Consider the following 13,835-nt stretch of genomic DNA (forward strand, 5'->3'; position numbering starts at 1 on the left):
CCCATTTTTCCAGTATAGACGACAGACTGTTAACATTTTTTTATGTTTGCTGCGTTTTATCTATCTGTTCCCTATTTTAACAATTGAATATGATTTTCTGCATAAATTGTCCTTGTACAACTCCTGTGGTAATAATAGTTATTACTTTCTAATACCACTGAACGAACCTTAGTTTGGTGCAGAGGAAATGAGACTCAAACACTATGTTCTTGTTAGTATCTGTACGTTGTATTCAATTCTTCTTATCCAATGCACGATTATTGTAACCGTTAGCCAATACAGAGAATTACTTAAGGAGCTCAATTATTGCTCTTCTCCAGTGCCCTTTGTTCCTCTCACTTCTGCATTTCCATCTATTCTGAAACATAAACCCATAATACATTCATAGCTTTCCCTCTAGCACTTCATTCCTCTGTAAAAAGACCTTCTACATTGACTAGGTTACTGTTTTGTTCTTGGGCCCACCTTGTATGCTTTCAGGGGCAGATTGACCAGGGGAATAACTGCCCCTTCCCCCAACCCCCATCGGGGCCTGTCAGATTAAAAAAAAATTGGGCCAGTACTGAGAGGAGAAAAGCTTTGTGCCTGTACTGTAGATTCCAACCAGCAGGTGATGCTGCAGAGCCCAGCTGCTCCTCCTCTCCGGGTTGCCTGTAGTGTACTGTAGTAATAGGAAGTGTGTACAAAAGAAAAACAAAGGAGATATCCTTCCTCCCCAGCAGAGCTTTATACACCTGGGGAGGAACGAGAACTGTTCTATGGGCTCATTATTTTCAGCTTTGCTGTAAGTAGGAGTTTAATTTTACCCCTACTGGATGAGCTTGTTCTGCCTATGTCCCAAGCCTAACAGGCAATTGTTTGTCTTTTTTTATATTTATTTACATTGTTTTATTACATTGTAATAGCTATTTGGTTATTCTTCGTATGTGTTTGAATTTTTATGGTTTATTTATTAGGGTTACACTATGATTTTTGTCTTTTATGTTCGTTTGTCTATGCTGTGAGACTTCAGGCAAGATCCTTCTCAGGACTGTTTGATATCCGTGATTGGATTCTTCATTTGGTCAGAATTTATTCACTGAGTTATTTAATTGTAGGCGCCGGCTGTTTGTTTTTCTATTGTTAGGTTTGTTTGATCTGTGTTGGTCATTTTTTGCCGAGGCAGCCTCACTTTTAAGTTAAAGTTTGTAGTAGTCACTGTAATATTAATAATATTACTATTTTATTATTTTTTAGCATTAGCGCTGTAAACACTTTTCTTTTTTTCAGGAAGTCTGTACGGTATTTCCATCCCTGTATGTATGTATGTATGTATTTATAACTGTAACTGGTGTGCGTGTTTATTGTGCTTTTGTCTGTGTATGGAGCTCTCTCATTGTATACTGCAGCGGTGTGCAAAATGGGGACGGGTCCCCCAGGGGAGGGGGCATGGGATTTTCTAAGGGAGGCGCGCGGTTGCAGAGCCCCTGCGCCTTTCCCTCAGGCATGTAAATTAAAAGCCGGGGGAGGCGCGAGGCCTCTGCAACGTCACCTACCTGCTCTCAGTCGGCTCTTCCGTGACACGTCGCTATGACAACGCGGCGTCAAATGGTAATATGATGTCGTGACGTCATGAGCCCGAGAGCAGGTAAGATGGGGGGCGTAGGCAAGGGGGAGCGCGAACGTAAAAGTTTGTGCAGCCCTGGTATAGTGTATGGTGCGTGTATCTGTGTATGGTGGGTGCTGGGTACGTATAGTGTGCATCTGTGTATGGTGGGCATTGGGTACGTATAGTGTGTGTCTATGTATGGTATGTGGGCCGCCCGACACTTGGGCCGGTTGGTTGGTCTTGCTCTCTGGGCTAAAATTTGCCAGCCAGCCCCTGTATGGTTTTCTATTTAAAATTTGTAATTTAAGCTATATTCTTTATCAGTTAATTTATGTAAACCAAATAATTTCCAACCTATTCTGGAACACTGTCTAATTCTGAAGATGAAAATTCTGTGGGTGAAAATAATTTAATGGGACCAGCAAAGATTGTTTGCCCGACATTGAGGCACATGGTTATTTTTGTTTTTTTTCTGCTGGATCACAATGATTCAGACAGATGAGTTACATAAAAAAGCCTGAATGATAAAATTATATTTTTCAAAACTAATCAACTATACTATCGTGTATATAAGTGTTGTCAAGAAACAATAAAAACAAGGCACATACACTTTTTATAATAATATTTGCTATGAATAAAAAGTTAATTTGTTTATAAATTTTCCTTGTTAGTGCTAACTGCACACATTATAGTGAAATCATCTATCTGTTTATTAACCTTCAATATATGAAAATGTTACATTCTAAAGAAGGACTTGACTCTCCAGTATATGTCCTCTACATGGCTACAACGGCTTATTCTCTGCCCTCCTTTTGATTAAAAAAAAAAAAAAAAAAACTAGTAAAATCAATGAACTGAAAGTTGGATGTTTAAAAGCCGAGATCTCAAATGATTCATAGAAAGTGTGTTCTTGTACTTCGTCATTTTACTTAACCCTTCCACTGCCAGAAAGATTAGCAACAGACTTCTTTGCAAGGCAGTATATAGCATACAGTACCATAACAGGCAATCAAGACAGCTCGGAGAAGGTATCCAACAAATACCCATTTGTGATTGCATTTCTTGAGCCAGCCTCTTAGTCCAACTACTGCCCGATCACCGTTCTCCCATTTGCCTCCAAGCTACTTGAGTGACTTGTATAAAACGACTTGACTCACTTTCTCTCCTCCAACTTCCTACTTGACTCTTTGCAATTTGGTTTTCGTCCTCTACACTCACTGAACCCTGTCCCAAAACATTTCACTAACTGTCCTAGGGGAAGCATTGACAGCTTTAAATTTCATGGCATTGAAAATATCCCTCCCCCACCCAGAGGAGGGGATAGAACCAAAGTGCTAGCTAAGACGAGAAGCTTTTTGGATCTTCACCCTGAGAACCAGAACCCCATTAGGGCTAAATATTGATTAGGACAGGCAATTTTCTTTAAAGAGGTTCTTTTATGCATATGGGGTTATATTCATTTACTTTTCTCTTTCTTCACTCTCCCTTCCTCCTTGTTCACCACTTCTTTCTTCCGTTCTTTTCCTCTTTTCTTCTTTCATCTTTTTTCTCCTTCCCCCTCCCTTCTCCTTCTCTCCTCTCCCCTCCTTTTTCTCCCCTTTTCTTCCACTTTCCCTTTCCTCTCTTCCTTGTTCCCCATTGCATATGCCATATTCTCAATGGTATTTACCATCTACACATCCGGTCATTTTCATTATGGATATACTGTCTACCTGTATTGTGCATTTTCCATATTTTGGATGTCGTATATTAATTATACATTTCAAGTTATATGTATCAGTATTTTTATCTTTTTTGACATTAGTCTTGAGATGGATTTGTCCATCTTTCCTAACATGTACTTATATACGTAAAATGTCAATTTTTAAAAATGCTCACCGCACAATTATAAATAATTTGAATTATTATAATACTTCTAATTGTTGAGGTTTCTTATGTGATTGGAAGGGATCACACTATAAAGTGTTTTTCCCCTCAATCACTAAAAGTTTTTACTCGTCCTTTTGTCTTATATACACCAGTATATAAAGAATGCCTATAGGTATGATCAAATAACCTATTATTATTATTATTGTGGATTCTTTGTAATATTTTTAGATTGGGACTTTGTCCCTTATACTGGTTTATAATAGAGATGAAATTAAGGTCAAATCATTCCGTCTACACCATAGACTCTGTCTGGTAAATTGATAGGGATCTGTACAGTTTTTATATAGGTATTTTCCTTGTTTTTAATATATTCTGCTATTCATGTTATTGTTTGCCATTTTGTGGTTGATTAAAGTTTGTTTTATTGAATTTGTTTACCACCTGACATTTTCGGCCAATGAGGATTGACGTCACGTCACTGCGACTCGCTTTAGGGTTGCGCGCCGATGACGTCATCCTCAGCATCTCAATGGCGCGAATTGGTATGTACAGTATAACAATTTATGTTGATTGTTGCACCTTACACCTTGATAAAGTGCACACGCACGAAACGCGTAGGTGCGTTTCATCCTGTCCATCTGTTGCTGAGCTTGCAATAAATTGATTCATATATTTGAGTTGCCCTGGATTCTCTATCTTTTTCTATTTTTGGCTGTGCTCTGCATTTACCTACAACCTCTGGATCTTCTGAACTATGGACTGCACGCCCTGGATTAAACTGGACTGTCCTGAGAAGCTGACAGGTAATGGGCTATTGCTCCCTATATTACCTTGTTATATTAATGAATACTGTATTGATATACCGGACTGGGAAGAATGTAGTGTGCCTCATGTTGTGGTTGTCTGGTGGACACCACTAGACACACACCACTCTGGCCATACATCATATATGCCAGGGTGCGCAAACCTTTCCCCATGTGCACCCGTCTGCTCTCCTCGACACCTAATGCCCCCACCCCACCATGATGACGCGTCGCTGGAGAGAAGGTAAGTGTGTTATAGAGGCCTCGCGCGGTCTCCCCGGCATTTAATTTACTTTAAATGCCTGGGGGGAGAGCGTGGGAGCTTTATAATTGCCGCGCCCCCCCCCCAGAAAATCTAGCGCCCGTCCCTGATATATGCTATATTGGACATTCATCGCAGTATCTGGACATTTATTAACTTTTATATATAAAAATTCTGTTAATAGAGTCACATATGATTATGAGCACCAGCTGCCACACAAAACACTAGAAGTAGCCAACAACCTACTAAAAGCAAAGTTTAAAGGTAATTTCTCTGTACTAATTGTCCTGGATCGCTCTGCTGCCTTCTACACTGTTTAACGCCCCTTTCTCCTGCACTCCACCTCACTTTACACTCTATTACATTGGCCAAAATGTCCAAAACAGAATTAATAATCTTTCTTCCTTCCATTGTCACTCTTACACCCTAACTTTCCCTCACTGACAATACCACAATCTCATCAAGACACCAAACACGGTGCCTAGAGGTCATCTTTGACTCTGCCCTATCCTTCATTCCTCCCCAAGTCCTGTCATCTCCACCTCCCAAATATTGCTAAAATACGCCCATTTATCAATCACGACGCAAGTAAAATCCTAATTCACTCACTTACAGTATCCTGTCCCGCTTTGACTACTGCAACCTTTTCCTAGTTGCCATTCCCCTCATCCACCTGTCCCAACTTCAATCCCTTCAAAATGCTGCTGCGGACTAATCTACTTCACTCACTACTCCACTTCTGGGGCTTCATTATGCAAATCTCTATACTGGCTTCCCATATCCTCAAGAATCACATTTAACACCCTAGCTCTGACTCACAAGGCTCTCAACGATGCTGCCCCCCTTTACATCTCAGCCCTCGCCCCAAAATAAACAACTAAATGCCCCCTCCATTCTGCCCATGACATAGGCCTCTCCTCTTGCCTTATTACCTCCTCTCACTCCCGCCTACAAGACTTCTCCCGTGCTGCCCCCTCTCTGGAATTTCCTACCTCGCCACCAGACTCTCCCCCAGCTTTCAGACATTTAGAAACGCTCTGAAATCTCACCTTTTTCAGAAATCCTATCTGACATACCCCTAACATACTTCCTCCAACCCTATTGGTACCAGCTGTGCAGCAGGACCAAACTCCACGCTATGAAACACCAGTAATATCCACAGCCCCAAATCTTAATGGGACCAGCTGTGCAGCTGGACCATACCCCATCCTGAGGCATACTCCATCCCACAATGAGCAGCCACTTTACCTTTTGTTTCAACATTGCCCCTTATTCCTCTAGATTATGCGTTAACATGAGCAGGGTCCTCATTACCTTCTCTATCGGTTTGCACTTGTTTATCCTTATTTGTGTGCCATTCTGTTTATGAAATTGATCTCACTCTGTAGCCCAATTGTACTGCGCTGGGGAATATGTTGGTTCTTTACAAATAAAAAAAGATTATAATAATAATAGCCCCCTGTCTGCATGGTCTTAATAGAAAGTGATAACCCTTATATGAGTAAATGTTGCTGTTATACTTTGCATGTTCATAGCTGCAATGTTCTGAACTTCAGGATCAGATGTACTTACCGAACTTTCCTTTAACTGCAGGCCTTCTCCGTTTGGCAGAGATGACCTTCGTTTGGTTGAGGAGGTTTTGTTGGGAGTAAACTGGACTCCTGCTTTCTTCTTCACAAACATCACCTCGCAGCTTGCCTGATCCTCATTGTGTGTACTTTTACCTGCATTTATTACCCTACAAAACAAAATCACCATTTAGAATATACAGTACAAGTTACACATACAGGTAGCTATGAAAATGCAGTCATTTTGCTAAATAACTACAGATTATGGACCCAATCCATATTAAATATGATTGTTCTCTCTGTATATTGTCCGTAAATATCGACGTTATTTAAAAAAAAAAAAAAGCGTTTGTTTTCAAGGACCACTTCAAAACAAAAACTTTTAAGTGAGTTGCTAACTTTGCAGCAGATGTAAATATGGGGGACAATATCAAACTGGTAGTAGATGCAAACCCCCCGCCAAAGAACAGAGAAAGGGGACACAAGTGGAAAAAATATAAGGGCAATCAATGCCTGCTGTAGTAAAAACAGTCCTCTCGTGCACTACAACGACACATACTGGATACACACAATAATCCTTCAAGTTTAACCAGTACTCTTAGGCCTCGGCCAGGCTCCCTGCTTGCTCGCTGAGGCGCGCTGAGGCTCAGGGAAAGCGGGTGCTTTCCCTGGCCTTGCGGTTGCTTACCGCACGCGCTGTCAGGGGGCCGTCAGAGGGCGGGCCGGGGGCGGGCACGTCACTGGCCGGGGACGGGCCAGTGACGTCACGGAGCTGGTTCGCCCTCATTGGGCGAACCGCTCACGTGACCGGCCTGTCGCGCCGGCAAGCAGGGGAATTTTAAATTCCCCTAAGACCTGCGCTTCCGCACGCTTGCGGAAGCATAGGTGAGCCCCTACTAAAGCCGCTCTAATTGCGGCTGTAGGGGCTCAGTGCTGAGCGGGAGCGCGCGTTAGCGCGCTTCCGCCAGCAAGCAGGGATCATGGCTAAGGCCTTAGAAATGACCCATCAGCAGCAATTAATTAAGTAATATAGCCTCATCTTCTTCCTATACTCAAGAAAGAGGCTCCTATAAAACAGTCAGCATGGAGGCCCAGAAGTATTTAAATGTTCTAAAGCCAAGATGGAGTTTGTGTTGGCTTTAATGAAATGTCTTAAGACCTTATGACCAGAATATATGTTTAAATACCAAAAAAGATAGTTCTATTGTTCGGATGAAATCTATGTACATTGTTCCTTCTGTTTCAAAGTCTTGATGTGATACCACAAAAAACAATAAAAACGTTTGAAACAAACAAAAAAAATAAATAAATCAGTTCTGTACTATGAGGGGAAAAAAAAAAAAGTCAGTATTACAGTGATAAAATATATAGTCAAAAGGAAAACATGTACAAGAAGTCCACTTGCATGATCGGTCATAAATGCAGCTTTAACTGTTATTATTGACTTGTTTGAATGTTTGTGTGCGTAATATAACCAGTGGTCATAATTTTATGAAAGTGGGTTTTGTGCCAGCCTGGACGTACTCTAAAGAGTAGCAAGTAAAAAAATTGTATGTTTTAAAAAATAAACAGTTACTGTATAAACATATACAGTACAGTATACTGCTTCTTATTATACGTGTGCCATTGTAATAATAAAAATGTGACAATGTTGAAGCTACATAACAATATAACTTTCAAACTACTATTAATGTGGTAAAATAATGGAGGGAGAAGGTTTTAGTAGTATGATACTTTTTATTGGAACAACAGATAAAATATTTTCTAAATAAAAATGTCAACTACCAGAAAAAAAAAAAAAATCATGTTACAAGCTTTTAAACCTCTCAGGGTTCTTCATGAGGCGTGCAAAAAAGGACCGACATGGGAGAAAGGACCGACATGGGAGAAAGGACCACCAGGGGTACGAATCCCTTTTTGCCTACTATGGAAGACACTATTCAGCAGATTACACAAAAGATAAACTCAAATAACTTCCTTCTAAAGGAAGAATTTTTTTTTGTTCTTGTACTTTACCTAGAATTATAAACAAACATGAAAATATATACTTGTAGGGAGAATAAAAGTTTGTCTTGTTTCTGATGGCCTAGGCATGGAGGGGGTTAGCCTCTAGGCATGTAATGGGTTAATTTTTGGTTCTTAGTAAAAATGTCTACTGTTGCTGTAATTATGCTTACATAGTCTGAAACGTTCAGTATATAGTTTATTGTGCGTTTCAGATCGCATACTACTTCTTTTTCAGTGACTGTCTAAGTCTCCGGTCTGGCACTCAGAGGTTAAAATTTTAGTGCGCGTGTTGCCGACTTACCCTCCCTACTCTTTGAGATGAGCGTATAAAAGCTTTGTCTTGCGATCCAGGGTGGACAGAACCTAATCTCAGCACAAGACTAACGGTGAGGCCACTTGTGTCCAGGAAATACATGATCGCAGGAGAAGTAACTGTAACTGCCAGGCACCTGTGAAGAGGTGTGGAGGTTCCCCTGGTAATTGTGCGTGTGGTATCTTAACTGCTAATGCTGTGACACGAAGCGAAGTATTTCAATAAACTATACTTTACCAACAATTGGTGTGGGCGTGTCCTTGTGTGTACTCGTGGGTGACATTGACAACCCGAACAAGCATTTATATCAGTGCATTTTGAATAAGTATTTCCTGTCAGCCGGCAGGACTAGCAACCTCTGTCACCACAATACTTTTTCAATATATATTAGTGGATTAAAGCAGCACTACAAACCAGAGATTTGTATAAAAAAAAATTATATACAGATGACTGAAGCAGGGGGTCTCCAGAGTTGAACCCCATTCATTTCAACTTCAGGGACCCCCTACTTCCAGAGATACGTGCCTCCGCAGTAGGTGCCGTTAGCCATTCTGCTCGGCTAGCAGGCATCATGTAATGGCCGCTTTTAAAAGCTCCCGTGACCTGCGCAGTCAACAGATAGCCATAACATTACCCGGTGCGGCTTCCTGCCGGCACATGTGACACACGAGCTTTAAAAAGCAGAGGGATACCTGCACCTACTATGGAGGTAAGTATCCCGGGAGGCAAGGGGTCCCTGGAACTGATATTAATGGGCTTCAATTAAAAAATAAATACAAATCGCTGAGTTGGATTACTCCTTTAATTTTGTATGTATCCATAACTAAACTTTTATATTTATATATATTTTTTTATATTTTATATATACTTTTTTATTGAATGGATCTTCTTATGATTACATCTACCATGTCATCAGTATGCAATTCTTATGGTTTTATATGAATGAACCTACTTCTTAGACAATATCTTGTCTGTGGGCACTTCCTTGCAGATCCTCAAAAGGAAATATCTTTGCACAGAATGGGCTCTATGACATAGAATATTTAATATTTTGGACATTCTCAAACAACCAGTGGCATGGAATAATTTATACTGTATGTTGGGAAATTATTACTCAATTGCTGATTTGTATTAGCTAAAGCGTTTATTACGCAAGATTCTTTATATACAATTTTATAATATACAGTAAGCTCTTCGGGGCAGGGATCCCCCTTACTATTGTTATGGTAATGTCTGAAGTGCTTATTGCCATTATTTGTTATATTATGCCATGTCAATAATTGCTGTAAAGCGCTATAGATAAATGTTTCCACTGTATATGAAAGATACATAAGAAAATGTCACACTTTCTCTGTTGTCACCATGACAGCATAGATGTATGGGTCGGTCTCAGAAAAATGCTTTGGGCTTTGGAGAGTCTCCTCCATATTAGCAATCCATAACTTTATTGCTCTTCACACAGATGTTATGGCGATAGAAGGCTGTCAGTGTAAGGGTTATGCCCGATCCATGCCGGAGTTTGCTGCAGTTCGGGTGTTCCAGCTTGCCTGCCCTTTCTTCTCAGTATGGCTATATAGATAAATGGAGCTAAATACATAAAAAATATACATACCTATGTAACGGGTCTTCCCTATGACTACCGCCGCTACTACGTGCTGTGCAACCTGTGTGGCTCTCAGGAGCCTAAGCCTCCGCTTGGGGAACCTGGGGTACATCTTTATCATACATCTCTAGGTGCAACGCCTCCACCTGGGAGGGATCCCAACGGAGTGGGAGGAGGCCCTCACAGGAACAACCACACAACACTACCGAATATAAAACAGGACGGGCTTTACTGCATGGAAACACACAAATCACGTAACAGCATAACATCAAAACAGCATAACAGCATCATGCGCCACGGCGGACGCTAACCACACTATGCGTCACGGCGGACGCTACCACCTTTAGGCGTCACGGCGGACGCTATCACCTCTAGGCGTCACGGCGGACGCTAACCACCCACAATGTGACCCCACCCTGTGTCCAGTAACCCCCACCCAAATGTCTCGTGTCCTCGAAGTCAAATACCACTGTACATGTGTGTGTGTGACTGCGCAGCCACTATGTTTGGTGATAGGCCTGGTTGTACATCTTTATCATACATCTCTAGGTGCAACGCCTCCACCTGGGAGGGATCCCAACGGAGTGGGAGGAGGCCCTCACAGGAACAACCACACAACACTACCGAATATAAAACAGGACGGGCTTTACTGCATGGAAACACACAAATCACGTAACAGCATAACATCAAAACAGCATAACAGCATCATGCGCCACGGCGGACGCTAACCACACTATGCGTCACGGCGGACGCTACTACCTTTAGGCGTCACGGCGGACGCTATCACCTCTAGGCGTCACGGCGGACGCTAACCACCCACAATGTGACCCCACCCTGTGTCCAGTAACCCCCACCCAAATGTCTCGTGTCCTCGAAGTCAAATACCACTGTACATGTGTGTGTGTGACTGCGCAGCCACTATGTTTGGTGATAGGCCTGGTTGGTGCACGTGAGTTGCAGGTTACCTGCCCGGGCTCCAGCCACGGGTACCGCGATATAAATCCACACGATCCGACGGGGTCCTCCACACCGCGTGGGTTGAAAGTCCAGCGCGACAATGTCACTCCTTGTCGCAGGGTCTTGGGTGGTGTTCTGAGCCCAGAACCCACCTCACAGGGCCGCACGGCTTCAACACTGTGTCCCTGTCTATTCAACCAATAAATGGGGCAGTGTCCCTATCTAGGGCCTGTCCCTAAGCTCCACAAGCTAATAGATGGCTCAGAACCTAACTGGGACCTTGGGGGCTGCTGGCCTAATGCAGAGGGTCACTCACCCCTGCATCCACCTCCTACCCCTAGCTGGTGCGGATCCTGAGTGCCTGCGTGGCTGCAAAACCCCGCGAAATGTAGCAATCTCTCCCCAGGCAAATCCCTCAGCCCTATTGGTTCCCTGGCGTCAGGTGTCTCTGCCCCTATGCACCCTGGGGGCTGGCATGCTCATCTCGCGCATGCGCGAGCTATCTGGTCCTCCCGCGCTGGGTTGGGGCACTGCGCATGCGCAACAGCCCTAACATGGCGGCGCCCTGCTTCCCGAGCCGCCGGGCCGGTAGCAACGCGATCGCGGCCTTAGCGACGGCCCGATCGTGTCCCCGGCAACCGGCCTGCTCGCCGCTCGCGTCCCTAGCTACCAGGGATCGCTCCTTCGCGCGCGCGGCCCCCCCTCACTCCCTCGCACACAGCGTCTGCCGAAAGGGAGGAGGGGGTCAGCCATGACAGGGGGGAACCTGGCTACATCCTCCCCCTGGTGAGAACTCCAACGTCCTCGCTTGAACCACATAACCTTCCAACAGTGTACAAAAATTATATAATAAAAATGCAGTGTTAAAGTACAACTTAACGATTACTCTAAACGAGATTGTACAGTTCAACAAACATATTGATAACTGAGGCTAGCTTGGCTTTAGCTTGCTGCTGAGACTCATAGTGAGGTGCCCCTAATGAATCATAAGCCACTCTAGTGGGAGGGCGTCTCACTCTCTGACTCCTGCGAGTCTCAGTCTCCATTTCTTCCTCTTGAGACAGACCATCGTAGGCTTGAGGCCTAGACTCTCTGGCAGAGGGTGAACCAGTTTGAGGAAAGTCTCTTTGCAACTGAACATTGTCTCTTTGAGGCACAAAACTCGGAGTGGTAGGATCTAGTGATTGATTACTTGGTGAAAATTCCAATGGAGGTACTTTGTCAGCTGGCCCCTTACTTGTTGCGCCTTCGGGAGGTGCCCACCAGTCCCTGTTGGATGTTCCCTCCAAAGGATCCTGAATGGTCTCATCTATGGGGCCGGGATTCGCAATAACCTCTTCAGGCTCACTGTCGTTCATTACTGTTTCTGTTTCAGGTTCACTCTCTCCCAGTTGGGAGATAGGTAACAAGTGGTTTCGGTGCCAAACTTTTACTTTGCCATTCACATCACGTATGCGATAAACAGGGAGGCCCGGCATTTGGGACTCTACTTGAAAAGGCCCCTCCCTCCAGCGATCAGCTAACTTGTGCTTGCCTGGAATCCCTAAGTTGCGTAGGAGAACTGCGTCTCCTGGTTGGAGCGCTCTATAGCGTACTTTGTGGTCGTACCGTCTTTTATTATTGGCATTCAGTCGAGCGGTGGCTCTTTCAGCTAACTGATAGGCACGGTGCAGACTGTCCTGGAGTCTCTGCACATATCGATAATGAGCCATGTTGGGTATCCCGTCGGTAGATACCCGTAGGCGGATGTCGATTGGCAGTCTGGCTTCTCTCCCGAACATCATGAAGTATGGGGTGTATCCGGTGGACTCGTGCCTAGTGCAATTGTAGGCATGCACCAAGGCCTCAACATGTTTACTCCATTCTCCTTTTTGGGAATTTTTCAGAGTGCCTAGCATGTCCAGCAATGTCCGATTAAATCTTTCAGGGAGCGCATCTCCCTCCGGGTGGTAGGGAGTAGTCCTGGACTTTTGAATGTTCAACAGTGTTAGCAACTCTTTGATCAGCTTGCTCTCAAAATCCCGTCCCTGGTCAGAGTGCATCCTGCTGGGCAGACCATAATGCACAAAATACTTCTCCCACAGCACTTTAGCCACTGTGGTAGCCTTCTGGTCCTTCGTGGGGAAGGCTTGAGCGTATCGAGTGTAGTGATCTGTCACTACTAGCACATTTCCTATACCCTTTGAATCTGGCTCTATGCACAAAAAGTCCATACAAACTAAATCCATAGGCCCAGCACTTTTGAGATGGCCCATTGGAGCAGCACGGGTGGGAAGGGTCTTCCTATGAATGCACCGTAGACATTTTCTGCAGTGTTGTTCAATTGACTCCCGCATCCTAGGCCAGAAGAACCGGTCTCGCACTAAACCCAAGGTCTTATCCACCCCCAAATGTCCATGATCATCATGTAGTGATCTTAAAACGAGACCTTGCATACGCCGAGGTAGAAATAGTTGTCGACGGTCAGGATGATTGTGGAATTGAACAACCCTATAGAGTAGGCCGTTATCCATCTCAAACTTATCCCATTCTCTCATGAGAAGACCCACATCCTCGCGAGGAGCCCGTTTCACCAGTGCAGAGTAATTTTTGTGTAGGGCCTCTCGGACAGCCTTAGCCGCAGGATCATGTGTCTGTGCTAGTACCAGTTCCTTCACCGTGAAGATGACGTCTTGTGTTAGACCCATGCCATCAGGGTGGCAGTAAGCTTCTGGAAGGGCTTGAGGTCGACACCCTAAAGAATCCACTACTCGTAGCTCGGAGAATGCCACTCGGTCGTTTACAATAGCAGCAGTGGAACACATAGCTCTCATTCCTGGTCCTGGAATTTCTTCCCAAGGGCCATCGTCGGCGGTCTCGCCCAGT

At 43.9% G+C, this 13,835-nt stretch overlaps 1 protein-coding gene across 3 annotated transcripts in view; it reads right to left on the reverse strand.

Annotated features, from left to right (window-relative positions):
• Positions 1 to 13,835, reverse strand: part of PPM1H (protein phosphatase, Mg2+/Mn2+ dependent 1H) — a 271,895-nt gene that overhangs the window by 169,804 nt on the left and 88,256 nt on the right. For all 3 annotated transcript variants that reach the window (XM_075600520.1, XM_075600522.1, XM_075600523.1), the window contains one exon: positions 6,095 to 6,260. In XM_075600520.1, the coding sequence (XP_075456635.1) occupies positions 6,095 to 6,260 (166 nt within the window). The remainder of the gene's footprint in view (positions 1 to 6,094; positions 6,261 to 13,835) is intronic.

This window comes from Ascaphus truei, chromosome 5, assembly GCF_040206685.1.
Source record: "Ascaphus truei isolate aAscTru1 chromosome 5, aAscTru1.hap1, whole genome shotgun sequence".
Lineage (NCBI taxonomy): Eukaryota > Metazoa > Chordata > Amphibia > Anura > Ascaphidae > Ascaphus > Ascaphus truei.